General features: G+C 43.1%; 1 protein-coding gene across 1 annotated transcript in view; it reads right to left on the bottom strand.

Moving 5' to 3' along the window:
* The window catches only part of parvaa (parvin, alpha a), a 76125-nt gene extending 62082 nt beyond the window's left edge, over window positions 1-14043 (bottom strand). The window contains exon 1 of the mRNA XM_060928316.1: window positions 13772-14043. Coding sequence (XP_060784299.1) covers window positions 13772-13898 — 127 coding nt within the window. The 5' untranslated portion in view covers window positions 13899-14043. The remainder of the gene's footprint in view (window positions 1-13771) is intronic.
* Between the last annotated feature and the right edge of the window lie 8023 nt (window positions 14044-22066).

Here is a 22066-nt window from a genome sequence, read left to right as displayed (position 1 = left end):
TTTTGTAATTTCTAATTAACCTTACGCGGGCCGGTCAGAATGAACCAAAGGGCCGGATGCAGCCCGCGGGCCGGAAAATGCCCAGGTCTGGTGTATAGTGAGATCTCTGTTATGTTCTCAAAGCCAAAAAAAAATAATTCCATGGAGCACTTCCAAACACAAGTCCTGGTTTTCTTCAGATGTTCTCCTGAGAGTTCAGCCAGTTTTAGACTCTTCAGATTCTTTATGAAGAACATGTTTCTTGATGGGCGGCACGGTGGTGTAGTGGTTAGCACTGTCGCCTCACAGCAAGAAGGTCCGGGTTCGAGCCCCGTGGCCGGCGAAGGCCTTTCTGTGCGGAGTTTGCATGTTCTCCCCGTGTCCGCGTGGGTTTCCTCCGGGTGCTCCGGTTTCCCCCACAGTCCAAAGACATGCAGGTTAGGTTAACTGGTGACTCTAAATTGAGCGTAGGTGTGAATGTGAGTGTGAATGGTTGTCTGTGTCTATGTGTCAGCCCTGTGATGACCTGGCGACTTGTCCAGGGTGTACCCTGCCTTTCGCCTGTAGTCAGCTGGGATAGGCTCCAGCTTGCCTGCGACCCTGTAGAACAGGATAAAGCGCTAGAGATAATGAGATGAGATGTTTCTTGATTAACCCAAAATGGTGAGATCAGACTGTGTGTTTTTTGTCTTTCATGATGGTCACTGTGTCAGATTCTGTGACCATAGTGCCATAAACTGTTGCTGTGTCTCAATCGGGAGACTGGCGATGCAACAATTTTGGTCCGGACCAATCATCGTTCACGTCTTTGCATGTTGTTGGGGAGGAGGGTCAAGAACCGGTCAATCTTGACCACCAAGGAAAACATTGTAAGAGTTGCAAACTACAAACAAACGAGACCGTTAATGTCTAGTCCAGAAGGAACGATCTAAAGTGGGCTGCCTTGCACAATAAATATTGCAAGCTATATATAGAAGCTATATCCACCCTGGGAATACCAACCTATTTGCCAGAAAGAATCCAAAACAGCGAGAAGAAGCAACTTTAGTTTGGCTTAATTGTAACAGCTGGATGTCCATGGGTAACCTGGCGACTTGTCCAGGGTGTACCCCGCCTCTCGCCCATAGTCGGCTGTACACCAGTGAGCGCCGGGCCCCTAGGAAGATCGACATGGCAAGGCTGGAGAGAAACAAGCGGGTGATGCTAAGGTGGATGTGTGGTGTCAAACCTGACGATGTTACCAGCATGAGTGACCTACGCGCAAGGCTCGAGATGATCGACCTCGTGACTGCTATCAGATGTAAGCGGCTGCGATGGTTTGGACATGTAGAAAGGGCTGAGAGCTGTAAACACCATAAGGAACATCCAGGTTGATGGGCGGAAAAGAAGGGGTAGGCCATGCAAAACATGGTGCGAAGTGGCTAGGGATGTTAACCGATGACCGTTTGACCGAATCAACGTCAACCGGTTAATTTTTTTTTGGTTGTCAGTTAAAAAAAAAAAATCAATCGTTTTGAAGCTGCCGATTTTGGAGCGGAGAACCTGGAATTCTGTGTTGTAAACGCTTGGGGCATGCCATGCGGTGTAAGGATGACAGCTGACAAATCAGAAACACCCATTCAGTCATGTCCCGCCCTCCCGCCCCAGGTGAAGACAGCTGCCACTCGGCGAAAGAAAAATCTCAGTGTTGGATTACATTTTACTACGATGTTAACCAGGTACGTAACATCAAGGAAATTCTTGACTATCAAAGAAACAAGAACACGGCGCATGAATGAAGTCGATGGTTGATTAGTCTGGTGAATATTAATGTCAACGTAATAATAATACACAAGATCTGAACTAAAACCTGGTTACTCACTGATGTTACTTAGCATCAGACAGTTGCTATATTAGCTTAGCGGCTAATCAGCTCAGCTCCAGCTATCCCATTCCCAACGGCTGTGCACAATTAGCACACAAACTAAAGGCGCAGATGCCGACTTTTGGAGGGAAGGGGAGAGAATGAAATGACAGTGGTGTCTGGAGGGGGAGTGACAAACGCAGCTTTTATGTCTGTCAGCCAAGTCGGTGATGGCTTCAGAGCAACTTCAATACCATGCAGTAATGGCGTGTTGATATTGGTAACGGCGTTATAACGATTGTAGCTAATTAATTAGGTTACCCGGCGTTATAACAGCCTTTATTTTAATGCCATTATTCCCATCACTGAATGTTATGTACTTCTTCTAGCACTTGACTTTATTTTCAACGCCATCATGGCCAACTGAAACTGTCTCTAAGCTGGAGCCATTTGTCCTCCGCTCCAATACAAACCCCTCGACATCAGTGCCGCGTTTGACTAAGGCTACATCCACACGACAACGGCAACGAGACTTAAAAAAAAAATAAATAAAATAATAATAATAATAATAATAATATCGCGTCCACATGGGCAACGGATCAGTAAAATATCAGGTACATATGGCAACGCAACGCAACGCTTGCTGAAAACGATGCAATACACATGCCACACCTCTAGGTGCGCTGTAAGACGGTCCCATCGGAGACACCAGAACAATAGAAGTAAGGATGCATGCGCATAAACTATTATGCGCGAGACTTCATATTAGCCACAAAGTCAGAAAAATCTGTTCGTAAAATTACGTTATAATGACCAAATACAATGAAAAGTATTTTTCCAGTCTCACCTGTGAAAGGTAATCCCATGTGATCTCGTTTGGACAGTAAACCTGTTGGTACAGTTAAACGCAGCACATGAATGAGGCATCTTTATTCTCCGCTTTGACCTATCCAATATGGCGGCGAGGATGACGTATGATTCTACGCGGAAGGCAGCATCTTTAATGGTCCGGAATAAATTGAATGCTACACGTTGATGGATTACTTTGTTCTTCTACGCCCTTTTTGAGGAATGCATTGTCGGACTTAAACCAACATCTGAAGAGGTGAGATCGCTCCTTTTTTTCCCTATTTTTGCTGGCAGGATTGACTCTCACTCTCTCTCTCTCACTTTGCACCATTACACAAATATTCACAGTGAAAATATTTTGTAAGCGCGTTTCATGAACCAAGTTATAGGATTTGTTGACAACTCGCATCGAGTTCGTTACACTTCTACCCGGCGTGAAGCACATGTGGTTGTGACGTCATCGTAAACAAATCCGTTCTACTCATCCAGACGACTTCGCAATGGCGCCGTTGCCAGATCTTTCCACTCTGGAACCCGTTCTCAAAAGATTTCGTTTTGGGGCACCCAAAACGCCAGTGCCGTGTGGACGCCAGGCCGAAACGATAAACAATTTTATCAGATTCACCTGAATCCGTTGCCGTGTGGACAGGGCCTAAATGTTTCGCGCTGTAGAAAAGGTAATGTGAGTGGAGGGCAGCGACTGGGACTGAATGTGCGGATGCTCGCGGTTAGATTTAGAATAGATTCTAATAATTCCAATTCTAGAATTTTAAACTCATAGGTTAACCGACTTTAACCGCCTAATGAGGCTCGGTGGTCGGTCAAGATTTTTTTTAGTTTTCGCCATCCCTAGAAGTGGCCACAAATGACCTAAAGGTGACCAAACTCACTACAAATGACACAAGGGACCAAACAGCATGGAAAACGAGGGTGAAAGCCTATCATGCAACGTTACACTCGCCGGCTGGTGGAAACTGACGTTAATGGATAGTGAGTGAGTGTGTGTGAGTGAATTAGTCCAGAACTTCAGTATAATTGTCTCATCTCATCTCAATCTGGATAGAAGTTCTATGCACCCTACCTTCATGGCAGAAAGAATCAAAATGGGTGAAGAATTGAAAGAGGAGATGCGATTTGTGTGGAAACTGCTCGTTAGGGATCAGTGGCGGCTGGTAGTCTTTCAAACAGGGGAGGCTGGTCGGTTATGATATTTCCAGATTTTAAAAGAAAAAACATCAGTTTTGCCCATACTCTTGCCTTTGATCTGGCTGATTGTTGGCAGGGTCACAAACTGTGAAATAACAGGTTCTTTTGGCCCATTAGCCTACTGTCCAATATACATGATGGTGGTGTTGGGGGGGTATATTTTAACATTTTATATTTTAAAATTGTGGCATGTTGTTTAAAAATTGATCATTATTGAAAGCAGCTCTTTGTCAGGAACCTCAGCAGTAGAGCTGGGTGCCACACATTTCATTCAATGACACTTTCCCTATATTTTACTTATTTTGACTGAGAAATGTTTTATTGACAATTTTGATAACCCTTCACTTTTAATCCAGGTCTGTAGTGTGAAATGTTCTCGGCTGTGTTTTTGTTTAAAAATGTTTTCCAAATTGTAGCTGTGTTTAATTCATATCCAGAGAAATATATATTCCAATATAATATACTCAGCATAAACATTTTAAATAGATTCTATATTTTTGGTCCATCCATGACATATTACTAAAGTAGCCTATTTACTGTTGTTGATGTGGGTCATTTGCTGTTAGCCAATTCACTTTCTCGTACCAGGAGAGCTGAAAGGAACGAGTATTATTCCCTACCTTTTTCACCAAGTCAATTTGAGGCGTTGGTCTACCCTGCTCTTTAATTTTAATTTTTTCCTCAAAAGGAAGACTGGCAAATGGCTTCGCCAAAATTAAATCAGCAATGCTTGGCATCCGTGCGCAGCTTTCTTGCTAGCTGACTAGCCCCCTCAAGTTCAAGTTCAGTCACTCAAATAAACGACATTTCTGGAACTAAGAAAGCAAACTTGACAACACTATATTTACACTGAAAATATATACAAACTAAAAAAGCTGGTAGAAACCGTATGTAATGAATGAAATCGAAATGTAAGCTGATCTCTTACAATACACCACAGCACTTGCGAATCCGCATGGGACTGAACTGAGATTCACCGCTGCCTGTCTATATTTGAAACGAGCTGTCCATCAAAGAAAATATCCGGCCGCTTTCACCAATCACCAGTCTCCTCGCGGAAACTGCCATGTCCCTCCCATGTGAGGCTGGGAGTCTGTAGGCAGGCATTTTCGCAGTATTTGTCCAATAACCGTCTTGCATTTTGAGATTGAAAAGCGCAGAGCTCCCAAATGCCGTTGAAGTGCACTGAGGCTGGGAGTCCGTGGGACTCCGTGGGCGGGCATTTTCGCAGTATTTGTCCAATAATCGTCTTGCATTTTGAGATTGAAAAGCGCATAGCTCCCAAATGCCACTGAAGTCCACTGAGGCTGGGCTGCATCGCGCTGTCACGAGGGGGAAAAACTCACGCACACATTAGGCGAACTAGGGAAAGTTATAACGGAATGATTTCGCACTGTAGTTGGGTTGAGCACATATATTTCTATGATTCGATGTTCGTCATTTTTAGAGGAGGCTGAGCCTCCCTCGTTGTCTTAGAGCAATCGCCCGTGTTAGGGATTGATCGGTCCATATCTTCATTATAAATTGCAATTATGCAAATTTGGATAGAAGCTATATGCAGCCCAGGCAGACCCACCTTCCTGCCAAAAAGAATAAAAATCAGTGAAGAATTGAGAGTGAAGAAGCAACTTTTGTGAAATGTCGACGACGCCAGATGGACAACCCATGACGGCATAAACTCATCACCTACCGGCCGGATGAGAGGATAACCTAAGCAAGAAAATATCCCAACATGCTCGATGTTCATCTCGGTGTCACGGGCCGTCCCAGACGCCACATCACCGTTCTCAGATTACGTCACACTCCAAGGCCCCTTCGGTGTCCCTGATGTCCGTATTCAGGCCCGATTAACCGTCAGCACATTACTCAGAGTTTCCCTAAAGCTGTAAATCAGACAGGTGTGAACGTCCAGCTGTGTTTGTGACTCATCGACCCACAGCCTGTCGAGCACACTCAGCATTACCCTACATGGTTATGACACGCACTCCAAACACTCGTTGTCAGCATGCTGGAGCTCATACTGGAGATGACGTCGATGGAGCAGAGATTACCCCCCCCAAAAAAAAAAAATTACAGCCAACGTTACCCGAGTGACGACAAAACCTCAGAAGAAAAACCAACAACTTCAGAGTTAAAGGACATGGGACATGAAACGTACTGTAAATGCACGCTATATCAGTTTCTTTCCATTAAAAATATGAATTAATTGCATCAACAAATGGGTCAGTCCATGAAATGGGGTTACCAAAATGTGACATAGAGGGAGTCACTTAAAACAATTTACAACTGAAAACAACTTTTATTTCCATGAAGCATTGACCATATAAGAAAATATAACAGTTGTTAAGATAACTCCTGCTCTACAATGTATGATAAAATCCATAAATATTTACCCAGTTGCTAATGTAACAAGGACACGAACAAGCTTTTAAAAATAAAGGAAAAATATTGATAAAATCAATTTTTTGCTTTTATTTGCTTACTTTAAACACTAACACTGAATAAGAATTCATTAGAAATATTAGTTCAACATCATAAACACTGAAAATAGAGAATATCTTCAGCAGCTGTAGTGTTGCCGCTTAACAGCTCCCGGATCCCTGCTCCATCCTGAGGTCATTATTAAAAAATGTTCTGTTTCCGGTCCACCGGCCGGGTGAGTGCCGTTTGTGCAGTTGAAAATTTTTTTTTAACGCCGGTTTTTCGACATTTTTTTCGGGTTCGTAAATCTAAAATCGAACTTGACATTTCCGCATTCCCAGGGCTTTCCACTAAGGCTCATACTAGCCAGCCATGACAAATAAGTAGCCAGCCGGGGGGGGGTAAACACAAAATAAACTCCTGTGCACGCAGTTCCCAGGATTAAATGCATTTTCCACAGACCATTTATTTATTCACTTTACTCAAATACAAAGTAAAATGGCAGTAAATCTTCTTTCTTTTCTTGCGTATTGCATCATGAGGCGTTCCTGGCTTGTAAATCTCTTATTTTCGGTGCATGACACATTCACGCAGCTGAGCATGCTATGAATTAACGACGACAACGGTCTGCAGTGGGGCGACACAATTACACACTCAGCGAACATTTCTCCATTTGTGTATGAAAATACACTCCAACCACTCAGTTTGGGTTCATTTACAACCAACAGTGTCTTTTGATGCCAGCACGGAATTGAACGAGAGAAGACTGGTTTACCGGAGACAAAATAAGCGTTCTCTCTGCTTCTGTCGCCTCCGACACACTACTGCCTCCGCCGAGTGCGCGCGCACACACCACATGTCGGGGCCGCGGATGAGTTACTCTCCCTTGATCAACGAAGTCTGCGGGGAATTTGTGGTTATTATCGGTACAAACAGCGCAAATCACAACTTAAATGAGTGCGGTTCAGTTTGACATTATTGTCAGTCCGTTAGATAAACATTTAATTTTATTAAAATCGAAAATTAATATTTAGAGCCTGTGGGCTACAAAAATAATAGTCATTAAAGTAGCCGGCTGGACTTAATTGTGTAGTCAGCTGTATGACTGGCGCTTGTGGAAAGCCCTGCATTCCGCGCAGAATATAGAACTGAATCAGCTCTGCGCATGCGCCGTGCAGCACAAAAAAATGGCAGCCACCATGAAGGAAGCAGATCCGGAGTTTTCAAACATTTGCTTAAGTGTGAAATCGCAAAATGGTATTCTAGCAAACAACAAAATAGTAAAGATTCAGAAAAACAAATCATTCAGTGATCATTTTAATAGTGTAATTTCATCCGAACTAGGCCTGACGGTCAATTTAGAACTACAAAAAGTCCGTGTGTCGGACATTTTAAGTACCTTTGTAAAAGTTTTGCAAATGTTGCAGTCAGCATTTAAAATGCTAACTTAAAGTTTTTGTACAAGTTTCAGTTGATTAAACCGTCATATTTTATTAAATGTGTCTGCTTTTGTAATAAAAAAGTACTGAAAGAAAAAGCAAACACAGCATTGCGATTTCTTATCCATCCATATATATTAAAAAAAAAAAAAAAAAAATCCCTCCATCCCGACTGAACATTTTTTTGCTCACCCGGTGGACAGGAAACGGATATTTTTAAGGATGGCCTGAGCTCAGGTATTCACAGTTTGACATGTTACATGATTATTCATCCAGAAGTACGGCATCTCTTATGGTTAATAAGCCAGACACAGTCAAACGCTTCAGTTCTTTAAAGCTAGACTGCCTTTCAGAGTTTTCAAACGTAGGTCATAAAAATAATTTTCCCCGACAGCCAATTATTTTTGTTTAGTGGACCGAAAGCTATGGAATTCAAATCAGACTTCCAATTTTATTAGTTTTTTTTTTTTTTAAAACAAAACAATTAATTAATTTAGAGCCACGTAGCCCTAAATTCTCCACTATTTTTTCCTGCTTCACCATGACGCAATACAAGATACTACGCCATTCATCACATCACGTGGTGGGCTTTCCCCGTTCGCACAAGGCATTGTGGGACACAAATTTGAAACAGGAGAGAAAAATGGAGTGCGAAATGCGAAACGTGAAAGACCGACTACAGTAACGGAAAGTGAGAAGAAGAAAAGACGTTATGTTATATACGAAGGAAAGGAAACGCAGGACCAAATTAATAAATAAATATCGGTGCGATCAGCTGTTCGTTTAGTGACAGAATGATGGAACTGTCCGTGTACAGTCAAAGGTAAACCTGCGCATGCGCACACACACGGACTTCCTCTGTCTGCTTGACTGTGCAAAGCGAGCGATATCATGCACATTATTTGCTTTAATCCCTTCAAATTAAATAACTTCCCAGCCACAAAATGACCAGAGATATGGGGGTTTTTTTTAGATATTACAGAAATAAACACATCACAATGAGGAAATTTCAGATGGAACTAAATTTCACCGATTCAGTGAAATCAAAAGGCCGTCTAGCTTTAAGAGTCGGTGTTATGTGATCATATTTGCGCTGCACAGATCGATCAAATTCAGGCAGCAAAATTCTGGACGAGCTGTAACTTATGAATATTTGAATTGCTGGTATCTGACCAGATTGTCGTCGTCTTCTTTCATCTGCTCCTGTATGTTCAGGGTCGCCACAGAGGATCTGATCCACATATTTGATTTGGCATAGTTGATTTTTACACCAGATGCCCTTCCTGACGCAACCCTCCCCAGTCTATCCGGGCTTGGGACTGGCACCAAGTACCCGCTGGCTTGTGGAACCCCAGTGGCTGGGAACTTTACCTAATCTGCAAGCCACCCTCTGCACACCGTCATCAGCAACCAGAGGAGCCTGTTCAGTGACAGAATGCTCCTTCCCAAGTGCAGGACTAACACAAGGACGCGTTATCCTAAGGCCCCGGTCACACCGCCCGAACTTTGCTGGAGCGTTCCTGGAGCAGTGAAAAAAATTCATCACCGCTCGTAACCGTTCACCACTGTTTAACAAAAGTTGGCCCCCGTTAAAGCAACGCCGTATACGCTCGGCCACCGCTGATGTTTCTCGAGGGGCCCTCCTACCGCTCCGAAAGTTTTGAGCTGCACAAAATATTGCGAGCGGTGAGGAGGGGGCAATTTTCCGCCCCGGCAAAGTTCACCCCCGCTCCACCAACGCCCAGTCAAAGTTTGGCACCGCTAGACGCAAGTTCGTGGACGCTTGGGTCCACTAGGCCAACGCAGAAATCTTGAACGCTGGACCACCGCTGCTTCGCCAGCGTTGCCCGGGCGGCGATTAAACGTTGCACAAACTTCGGTGGAGCGGTTGTAAGCGTTTTACGAGCGGACACGGGGTTGCTGGAACGGTGTCGGGCGTTGAAGCAGCTATCCATGGCGGCGATGAACTTTGGTTTGGTGTTGGTATAGAGGTGTCGGAGCGGGACCAGAATTCGGCTATAAATACGGGGAGAAATGGACCAGGAGCTCATTTGGAATCGAGCTGCCGTTGAGTTCAGACCTCATCTATATCGAATTTGCTCAAAGTTACAGTAAAACTATCACCATGGATGCTGAGAGACTTGCTATGATTGGTGCTAAACCAACTTTATACCCCCGCCGAGCCAAAGCCCGCATGCGCAGAACGCCGCTATACCAACGCTCGCGTCACCGCTAAACCAACGCTCGCTACCGCTAAACCAACGCTAAAGCAACGCCGGCTTCAGCGGTGCACCGCTAAGCCAATGCCCGTGTTTTCGATTTTTTTTCCCATTTTGTGCGCGGTGACGAGCGTTGTCGAAATTCAGCCCCCCCTCCCTACCGTTCAAGGAACGCTCCAGCAAAGTTCAGGCGGTGTGACCGGGGCCTAATGGGCTTCATGGGCAGCTGCCCAGGGCCTCGGCCACTAGGGGGCCTCAGAGGTAGCAAGATCGGAAAATATGAAACGATATTTTCAGAAGTTTTGATCATATTGATAACATTTTTGATGCATTTCGCCACCTGTAAGGAAGCCCACCTTGTCCCGTCACTGTCAGTATGATCACTGTCCACCATGTCTTCACACGCTACGCCAGCTTGAGTTCAATGATTTAATTAATGACTTCGCTTTCCAGAAAAGTAGGAAAGTGCCCTTGTAAGTTGACCCATGGCTGTCAAACTGAATGCGCAAAGCTGTGTGCCACTGCTGTTTGGGACATTACGTGTGTGAAAGGATGAAATGTTTCACATAGCCGAACATTTTGAGATTTATTTCTGAGAAGCAAGATATTTTTCTTTCTTTGTTATCGCTCTTAGTTTTCAGAAGTTAAAAGTCGCCTGGATTCCAAAATGAAAACGAACGGTTCTATACCAAATGAATGTTCTTGTTCTGAATACTAAAGAAACTGTTGTAGGCCTCGGTTATGTTCTTGACATGTTGTTCATTGACTCACTCATTCAAAGGCTTCTTGAGGCTAAACTTTAGTTAACCAGACTTGTTAACCGTGATGTCTGATGGATTTTTTCACCATGCAATTGCCTATTTCACCATTGCTTTTTCTCGATTAAATAGGTGTTGATGGATATAAAGTTTTATCGTTCGATAGTATTTCTAACTGTGCCACTGTCATTATTTAAGTTTCTGTGTCTAGTTAGACAGGCACATCTGAGGGGGTGAATTTGCTGAGTGCAGTTGACAACAGGCGGAGGTGGGGCCTCGGGGGGGTGTCTGCCCAGGGCCTCGGCAAGGGTTAATGCGGCCCTGGACTAACAGACTTAAAAACTCCTTCGTCCCTCACGCCATCAGACTGTACAACTCCAGGACAGAGGACGGGACGGAGCAGTAGCCTAGCCTGACAATAAACAATAGTGGACAATGTGCAATACTTCTTCTGTTGGACTCCCCCCCCAATATCTTATTCTTTTTTATATTTGTATATGCAAATACCTAATTTATCGAGAAGTTTTTCTCTATTCCTATTCTCTGTTTATCCTGTAATGATGCTACTGGAATTTTAATTTCCCTGAGGGAACCCTCCCAAAGGGATCAATAAAGTTCTAATCTAATCTAATCTTTGGACTGTAAGGGAAACCCAGACAGACACGGTCAGAACCTGCACACGCCACACAAGCTGTGAGTTTCAAACCCAGAACCTTCTTGCTGTGAAGCGACAATGATAGCTACTGCACTAGTGCCGCCTATAAATAAATAAAAAAATAAAAAGCTTCGTAAAGTTAAAAAAAAAAGTTAATGATTGTAAAGAGTGTCTTTCGGTCAAAAAGGTGACAAATCCTATTTATCACGACTAACTTGCTTATTTAATAATAATAATAATAATAATCTGATTTCATCTCATCTCATTATCTGTAGCCACTTTATCCTGTTCTACAGGGTCGCAGGCAAGCTGGAGCCTATCCCAGCTGACTACGGGCGAAAGGCGGGGTACACCCTGGACAAGTCGCCAGGTCATCACAGGGCTGACACATAGACACAGACAACCATTCACACTCACATTCACACCTACGCTCAATTTAGAGTCACCAGTTAACCTAACCTGCATGTCTTTGGACTGTGGGGGAAACCGGAGCACCCGGAGGAAACCCACGCGGACACGGGGAGAACATGCAGACTCCGCACAGAAAGGCCCTCGCCAGCCCCGGGGCTCGAACCCAGGACCTTCTTGCTGTGAGGCGACAGCGCTAACCACTAAACCACCGTGCCGCCACGCTTACCAATATAAAAAGAAATATATATATAAATATGAAATATAAAGTGCATATGGAATGCAAAATATAAAGGTAGAGTGAAAAATGAAGATAACATTTAAAAAAAAAAAAAGAGAGGCAAACAAAACAGTGTGCAAACATAGAGGTAGATATACTGTGCAATGTCTTGTGCAAAATTGCTACTATAATCCGTGGTTGAGCAATTCCAGCGTTATGGACGTGACACTTGAACTCAAAATGGCAACAAATGACCCAGTGCATGTTTTATTGTCTCCCAGTATTTAAACAGGTGTTGCATATTTTAAAGCTGTACCGTACTGGAGAAGTGATAGAACAAGAACAATTCCCATAGTACATCTAGGGCATGCCAGAAAACGCCAATAAAAGATGCGTTATGGATGTGACAGAAAAAGTATCACTTTTCTTGGGTGACTGTACATTTTTATCAAACTCTGTGAAATTGTAAACCTAATGTCGAAATGGAGATATCCATTTGATAGAGGGGTCCAAGGTGAATATTAAAAAATCTTTGTTTAAAATATTTTGTATTTCATGCAGAGTTTCGGAAGGAAAAGTCAGCGTTATGGATGTGACGAAATTCCGTTATGGATGTGACGCGTCTGAAATAGACATGGCATATGTTTAGAAAATCAGCAATTTAACCACCATAACCCTTTGAAAAACTCTCTAAATATCAGCTAAAACTATCAAAGTTCTTAAATAATATTTAGGATGGCTATTGTTTTGCTGTTTTGTGGATTTTAGCATACATTTCTGTGGCTTGTGGCAATAATATAGAATTGTACATGATCAAAGTTGATTTTAGCTTGGGGTTTACATTATAAGAAAGAAAGACTGACATATTAAGGCGAAGGGAACAATTCTTGTGACAAATTGGTTCAACTTATTCACATCTGTAAAATACAGGCCTAGGCGATATCTCCCGGAGTGGTTTTGATGTATTACATGTTGCTTTATTTTTGCATGGTGAGGTTGACATTTACATGGAATTGCCCGGTTCAAAGCCTGATGGAAATATAGAGGTAGATATTTATCATGACTAACTTGGTTATTTAAGAATATGTTGTTGTTGTGGGCGGCGCAGTGGTGTAGTGGTTAGCGCTGTCGCCTCACAGCAAGAAGGTCCTGGGTTCGAGCCCCGTGGCCGGCGAGGGCCTTTCTGTGTGGAGTTTGCATGTTCTCCCCGTGTCCGCGTGGGTTTCCTCCGGGTGCTCCGGTTTCCCCCACAGTCCAAAGACATGCAGGTTAGGTTAACTGGTGACTCTAAATTGCCCGTAGGTGTGAATGTGAGTGTGAATGGTTGTCTGTGTCTATGTGTCGGCCCTGTGATGACCTGGCGACTTGTCCAGGGTGTACCCCGCCTTTCGCCCGTAGTCAGCTGGGATAGGCTCCAGCTTGCCTGCGACCCTGTAGAACAGGATAAAGCGGCTACAGATAATGAGATGTTGTTGTTGTGTGTTTATTTGTTGTTGTTTGATGTCTATCTTGTGTGGAAATGCAGACATTTTATTTCTTATTTTTCTGAAGTGTAAATAAAGACCAGTGAAGATGAAACAGATGAAATATGCAGCTCATCTCTACAGGAACATGTTTCTACTGGTGTCAACATGTTCAGCCTGCTCCTTCACTGCTGGGTCTCCATCAACAAACAAACAAACAAACAAAAACAGTAAACCCTCCTGGACCTCTGGATGGAGGAGGCTGTTGAACACATCTGGACATGCTCTTCCAGCTCAAACTTCACTTTTACCTTCTTTCGCCTTCTTCCTTCTGGCCAGAGTTCCTCCGAGTTTCCCCAGGAAACTCTCATCTTTCTTCCTGAAGTTTGGGGACAGTGGAGTTGGAGAAGTCGGAGATTTCGGCGGGGGGGACGCCATCACTAACACGGTCTATTCAAACAACAAATATGACTTTTAAATAAAAAAGGGTTTAATTTCTTGACCCCTTCCGGTAGGATTTGTGAAAAATTCCTGGAACGGAACCGGAATTCCAGATATTTCTAGCCCTGCCCTCGGAAACATGGATTCTCCCATCACCCTCTTCTTCTTCTTCACCCCCTCAAACTTTTTACAATGGTTTCGCCTTGCTTGTTCATTTTATCTTTGCACCGCCCACTTTTCCAAAGTTCATCTCACTCTCTCAGTGTGTCATCGAAACCTGTCCTTTCAGGAATTGTGTCTCCATCTACCTCCGCTGTTACACTGAAAACGGTTGATGTAAAATTAAAAAAAAAAAAATGGCGGTGACGTTAAAATCGTCCTGCTTTACGGCAGAACGTGCAAAGTGTGTTATCTATCTCTATAAACTTACTGCCTTCAAATAGTCGCTACATCAAAGCCAACTACTGGAAATTAAACAACTGTCTTCTTGAGCATGAAGAAGTAAAATCTCATATATTGCAACTAATCAAGCATTTCCTCACCAAAGCTAAACATGATAATTCTTTTGGTTTAAACTGGGAGTTATTTAAATATGAATCTTCTAAGTATCAGAGGAAGTTTGGTAGTAACCTTGCCAAGATTAGGGCTGCTGAAGAACAGAACATCATTAGCAAAATCGCTGTGCTCTCCCAGATATCTCCAGACACCCTTACAGATGAACAGAAAGTAGAGCTGGTTAATTTGCAAGAGAACCTAGATGGAGTGTATAAAAGGAGGGCTAAAGGTGCCTTTATTAGATCACGGAGGCGATGGTTAGAGGAAGGTGAACAGAACTCTGCCTATTTCTTTAAACTGGAGACGTATAGAGCCGGGTGGCACGGTGGTGTAGTGGTTAGCGCTGTCGCCTCACAGCAAGAAGGTCCTGGGTTCGAGCCCCGGGGCCGGCGAGGGCCTTTCTGTGTGGAGTTTGCATGTTCTCCCCGTGTCCGCGTGGGTTTCCTCCGGGTGCTCCGGTTTCCCCCACAGTCCAAAGACATGCAGGTTAGGTTAACTGGTGACTCTAAATTGACCGTAGGTGTGAATGTGTCTATGTGTCAGCCCTGTGATGACCTGGCGACCTGTCCAGGGTGTACCCTGCCTTTCCAGCTTGCCTGCGACCCTGTAGAAGGATAAAGCGGCTAGAGATAATGAGATGAGAAGTATAGAGCCAATATGAACTCTGTATCTGAACTTAAAATTAATGATGATGTAACTGATGACCCCAATATTATTTCAAAATTTTGCTCCACCTTTTACAAAACAGAATACTCTGACAGTGACGCACAAACATTCTTTAACTTGTTACAGGATATTCCCCAACTTGATGAATCAGAAAAAAAACATGTGTGATCTTCCCTTATCTCTATCAGAGGTTAAGAATTGTATTAGTCTTTTAAAGGATAACAAATCTCCTGGTACAGACGGCTTAACGTCTGAATTTTATAAATTATTCTCTCTACAGTTAGCACCTTTTTTATTAGAAGTATTTAATGAGAGCTTATCAGTCAGTACATTGCCATGGAGCATGACTCAAGGTTTAATAACACTTATTCCAAAGCCTCAAAAAGACATACTCTTGATTGACAACTGGCGTCCTATTTCGCTACGTTCACACTGCAAGGCTTAATGCTCAATTCCGATTTTTTTGTGAAATCCGATTTTTTTGTGAGGTCGTTCACATTAACAAATATATGCGACTTGTATGTGATCCTCAGTATGAACGAAAAGCGACCTAAAAGTGTTCCGCATGCGCATTGCAGGATACGACGACGTCACACGCAGTGAGCATGGCCAGTGTTTACGGAAGTAAAACCGCCCGGTTGCGGTATGACCCATCCAATCTAGCTTGAATAGCTGCATCCCCCCAAATGGAAATCAGCTCCCTAACCTCTGCGTCCTTCCATTGAGAAGATTCAGAACCTTCACAGCCCGAAGCGTCCCTCGCATTGATGTCATGCGCAGGGGCGCAGATACGTTTTTTTGAACTGGGGGGACAAAAAACTGGGGGGGGGCAAAGCTGCCAGCAAACCAACCCCAACCCCGATATGCCTGTCAAACTTGTTGTTAGTAACCATAGCAACCAAGCTCGAGCTCGCAACCTGTGCAGTCTGCGCAGCTCAACCAACCGAATATCAGTCTTTGTTTTGTTTGATGTGAATTGTTGCAACTATGTATGTACTGCTGTGCACCTCAATAAACCGAATGGTAATTAGTCTTTTGATTTTTCCGTGAGGTTTGCCTTATGCAAAGTGGGGGGGACCGAACGAAGTGAATTTAAATCTGGGTGGGACGAGTCCCCCCCCATCAGCGCCCGTGATTATGCACCATGTTGTTGTAACTTTTTTTGAGAGACCCGCCGCCTACTTCAGCGCAGAATAGTGACGTTTGTGGCTTGTTGATGACGTGTAAGTCGGATGAATGCGACCTGGCAGTTCAGACTGAAGTCACATATGAAAAGAGCGGATAGGAATCGGAATTAGGACCACATATCCAAACGGGGGCGGCACGGTGGTGTAGTGGTTAGCGCTGTCGCCTCACAGCAAGAAGGTCCGGGTTCGATCCCTGTGGCCGGCGAGGGCCTTTCTGTGTGGAGTTTGCATGTTCTCCCTGTGTCCGCGTGGGTTTCCTCCGGGTGCTCCGGTTTCCCCCACAGTCCAAAGACATGCAGGTTAGGTTAACTGGTGACTCTAAATTGAGCGTAGGTGTGAATGTGAGTGTGAATGGTTGTCTGTGTCTATGTGTCAGCCCTGTGATGACCTGGCGGCTTGTCCAGGGTGTACCCCGCCTTTCGCCCGTAGTCAGCTGGGATAGGCTCCAGCTTGCCTGCGACCCTGTAGAAGGATAAAGCGGCTAGAGATAATGAGATGAGATGAGATATCCAAACGGCCTGGGTCGGATTTGAAAAAATCGGATCTGTGTCGTTCATATTGTCAATAAAAGATCGGATACAGGTCACATATGGGCGAAAAAATCGGATTTGAGTCACTTCAGCAGTGTGAACGTTTGCTGAACAATGACTACCAGTTGCTGGCTATCATTTTCGCCAAAAGAATTAAAGCTGTACTTTCTTCAGTTACTGATGAGGCTCAAACTGGGCTTATGCACAATAGGCATATCTCTGACAACATTAGACTGGTTTTAGATCTTATTGACTACTCTCACTTAATTTATGATGATAGCTTTATTTTTTTTTCTTAGATTTCCGCAAGGCCTTTGATACAGTTGAGCACAACTTTCTCTATGACGCACTTAGAAAATTTGGTTTTGGTAACTTCTTCTGTAATGCTATAAAAACACTCTACAACAGAGCAAACTGTTCTATAAAGCTTAAACATGGATCTTCAACTAGATTTGAGGTTCAGAGAGGCATCCGTCAAGGATGTCCTATTTCACCGTACTTATTTTTGCTTGCTGCCCAACTTTTGTGCACTTATATTAAATCAAGCAACCTACAAGGTATCACCATAGCTGATAAAACTATTTTCATCAGTCAATTAGCTGATGATACAACTTTGTTTCTAAAGAACAGTTCTCAAGTCCCTTTAGCCATCAGCCTTATGGATGTGTTTTCTAGGGCATCTGGTCTTCACTTAAATCTAAAAAAGTGTGAACGACTAGCTATCAAGGACTGCGATGTTGATTCTGTTTCAAATATTCCTGTTAAAAACTCTGTAGTTTATTTGGGTGTCACTATAGACAAACAAGACTCTCATAGATGCTCAGTTAATTTCTCTCCCATTGTTGATAAAACAACAAAAAAAAAGATTAAATCAATGGCTTCTTCGTGATCTGTCTTTAAGTGGCAGAATTTTACTTTCCAAAGCAGAGGGGATCTCCAGGTTAACGTATGCTGCTCTCTCCTTGAGCGTAGATACACAAACATGTAAAGCTATAGACAAAATTTTATATGACTTTGTCTGGAAAAACCGTACTCACTTTGTTAAAAAATCTGTCATAATGAATGAATACTGCAAGGGCGGCCTTAACTTTCTAGATTTTTCCACATTGAATTACACGTTTAAAATAAACTGGGTTAAGCGTTTTTTAAGGCATCCAACATCACCGTGGAACTTTATTCCCAATTACATTTTTTCTTCTTTGGGGGGTCTGAACTTTGTCCTAATGTGCAATTACAATATTGATAAAATTCCTGTAAAACTTGCTTCTTACCATAAACAAATCCTGTTGGCCTGGTCACTGATATATAAACAACTTTAGCCCACAAAGATTTTATATTTGGAACAATAAGCATATTTTATTTAAAAATAGATCACTCTGGGCAGCACGGTGGTGTAGTGGTTAGCGCTGTCGCCTCACAGCAAGAAGGTCCGGGTTCGAGCCCCGTGGCCGGCGAGGGCCTTTCTGTGCGGAGTTTGCATGTTCTCCCCGTGTCCGCGTGGGTTTCCTCCGGGTGCTCCGGTTTCCCCCACAGTCCAAAGACATGCAGGTTAGGTTAACTGGTGACTCTAAATTGACCGTAGGTGTGAATGTGAGTGTGAATGGTTGTGTGTGTCTATGTGTCAGCCCTGTGATGACCTGGCGACTTGTCCAGGGTGTACCCCGCCTTTCGCCCGTAGTCAGCTGGGATAGGCTCCAGCTTGCCTGCGACCCTGTAGAAGGATAAAGCGGCTAGAGATAATGAGATGAGATGAGACATAGGTTTTACCCAACCAACCACTATTTACAGAAACTTAAAAAAGATATTGATGTAAACTGCACCTTTTGTAGGGATCACAGAGAAACACTTGAACACTTATTTTGGTCATGCTCTCATACAAAGACATTTTGGTCTAAACTATCAAGATATATGATAGATTCTGTCTACCCTGATTTTGCTTTGAAATGGGAAAATGTACTCTTTGGTTTTGTTACTCAAGACAGGAATGCCACTTCTGAGTTTTACTTAATCAACCTCATTATCATTTTAGCCAAACATTATATACACAAGTCAATTTCAAAATGTAAAGCCAACCTTTATTGAATTCTCCATTTATGTGAATCATTATATAGCGTCCATCTCTTGTTCTCTTAAGAAAGCTGTGAAGTCTTATTCCCTTTTTGTGCTGTACAATGCATTCATGTAAATTTATTTTCCTGTTTCTGTTGCTGTTTATTTGTGTTTTTTTTTAAACTATTATTTCCATGCCATAACCCCTGGCAAACTGTTTATATATATTTTTTATCCAAAATGTATGCAATGATATCTGACAATAAAAATAAATTAAAAAAAAAAAAAACGTGCAAAGTGTGCAGTTTTTATCCATGAATTCACTCATCTTACGGTATGTAGTTTTATCATGCCACCAGTTTGAGTACGACACGACCATTGTCTCAAAAGTATTGACACCCCACATGACCAAAAGAGCCGTGTTCAAAACTATTGGCACCCCTTTCGACAGAGTTGATTTATTTTTTTTTATTTTGCCATAGCAAGATCTATACATGTACAAACATTATGGCTTGGAAACCACTACAGCTTGCGCCAATTACAGTCGCCCTATTGTACAGTCTGCATGTCTTTGAAGAAGAAGAAACCTTTATTTGTTACATGCACACTTCAAGCACAGTGAAATTCATCCTCTGCATTTAACACATGCACACACACACCCAGAGCAGTGGGCAGCCAAACTAGAGCACCTGGGGAGCAGTCACGGGTTCGGTACCTTGCTCAAGGGCACTTCAGCTCAAGGCCACTTCAGCTCAAGGCCACCCCATGTTAACCTAACCGCATGTCTTTGGACTGTGGGGGAAACCGGAGCACCCGGAGGAAACCCACGCAGACACAGGGAGAACATGCAAACTCCGCAGAGAAAGGCCCTCGCCGGCCACAAGGTTCGAACCCGGAACCTTCTTGCTGTGAGGCGACAGTGCTAACCACTACACCGCCGTGCCGCCATTTCAAGCTCCTTTATGTTTTTTTTTTTTGGACATTGCTCTTCAGTTCAAATTACTCCAAACTGAGACAAGTTCTCAATGTATCTACAACCCCGATTCCAAAAAAGTTGGGACAAAGTACAAATTGTAAATAAAAATGGAATGCAATAATTTACAAATCTCAAAAACTGATATTGTATTCACAATAGAACATAGACAACATATCAAATGTCGAAAGTGAGACATTTTGAAATTTCATGCCAAATATTGGCTCATTTGAAATTTCATGACAGCAACACATCTCAAAAAAGTTGGGACAGGGGCAATAAGAGGCTGGGAAAGTTAAAGGTACAAAAAAGGAACAGCTGGAGAACCAAATTGCAACTCATTAGGTCAATTGGCAATAGGTCATTAACATGACTGGGTATAAAAAGAGCATCTTGGAGTGGCAGCGGCTCTCAGAAGTAAAGATGGGAAGAGGATCACCAATCCCCCTAATTCTGCGCCAACAAATAGTGGAGCAATATCAGAAAGGAGTTCAACAGTGTAAAATTGCAGAGAGTTTGAACATATCATCATCTACAGTGCATAATATCATCAAAAGATTCAGAGACTCTGGAAGAATCTCTGTGCGTAAGGGTCAAGGCCGGAAAACCATACTGGGTGCCCGTGATCTTCGGGCCCTTAGACGGCACTGCATCACATACAGGCATGCTTCTGTATTGGAAATCACAAAATGGCTCAGGAGTATTTTCAGAGAACATTATCTGTGAACACAATTCACCGTGCCATCCGCCGTTGCCAGCTAAAACTCTATAGTTCAAAGAAGAAGCCGTATCTAAACATGATCCAGAAGCACAGACGTCTTCTCTGGGCCAAGGCTCATTTAAAATGGACTGTGGCAAAGTGGAAAACTGTTCTGTGGTCAGACGAATCAAAATGTGAAGTTCTTTATGGAAATCAGGGACACCGTGTCATTCGGACTAAAGAGGAGAAGGACGACCCAAGTTGTTATCAGCGCTCAGTTCAGAAGCCTGCATCTCTGATGGTATGGGGTTGCATTAGTGCGTGTGGCATGGGCAGCTTACACATCTGGAAAGACACCATCAATGCTGAAAGGTATATCCAGGTTCTAGAGCAACATATGCTCCCATCCAGACGACGTCTCTTTCAGGGAAGACCTTGCATTTTCCAACATGACAATGCCAAACCACATACTGCATCAATTACAGCATCATGGCTGCGTAGAAGAAGGGTCCGGGTACTGAACTGGCCAGCCTGCAGTCCAGATCTTTCACCCATAGAAAACATTTGGCGCATCATAAAATGGAAGATACGACAAAAAAAGACCTAAGACAGTTGAACAACTAGAATCCTACATTAGACAAGAATGGGTTAACATTCCTATCCCTAAACTTGAGCAACTTGTCTCCTCAGTCCCCAGACGTTTACAGACTGTTGTAAAGAGAAAAGGGGATGTCTCACAGTGGGAAACATGGCCTTGTCCCAACTTTGAGATGTGTTGTTGTCATGAAATTTAAAATCGCCTAATTTTTCTCTTTAAATGATACATTTTCTCAGTTTAAACATTTGATATCTCATCTATGTTCTATTCTGAATAAAATATGGAATTTTGAAACTTCCACATCATTGCATTCTGTTTTTATTTACAATTTGTACTTTGTCCCAACTTTTTTGGAATCGGGGTTGTATATAAAATCATACGTTATTTTCTCAGACTGTTAATCTACAGGCCAAATCTCTAGTAACTTCCTGCTAAAGGCAACCAGGTTTTTGGGCTAAAATGCTCAAATACATTGCCAAATTTCCAATACCCTCTGTCCGCTGGCATCGGTTGCAGTGTTTTTCATTATCCCCCCCCGCCCCCTCCGGCCTATAATGCAGAGGGATATAGCCATCTGTAAACATTTCAGTTTCCGGAGCACAGCTCAACAACTATTAGGAATTTTTTTTTCACAAAACCTCACAGTTATGTTAAGTGACGACAGGAGTTGTGCCTTTTGGGATTTCTGTGACCATTTGTTCCGTATTTCCATGGCAACCAACTCAACGTTGGAAAATTTGGAATGGGGTTTCAGGTGGTGATAGGTCAGATCCTGAGGACTTTTGTTTACTTACTGTTGTACACAGACACTGACGGTGTTTATCACAGACGTATACACCAATCAGCCATAACATTAAAACCACCGACAGGTGAAGCAAATTACTTTCTCATTACACTGGCCCCTTTC

The sequence above is a fragment of the Neoarius graeffei genome, chromosome 8 (genome assembly GCF_027579695.1).
Source record: "Neoarius graeffei isolate fNeoGra1 chromosome 8, fNeoGra1.pri, whole genome shotgun sequence".
Taxonomy (NCBI): Eukaryota; Metazoa; Chordata; class Actinopteri; order Siluriformes; family Ariidae; genus Neoarius; species Neoarius graeffei.
This window is presented reverse-complemented; position numbering and strand designations above follow the sequence as displayed.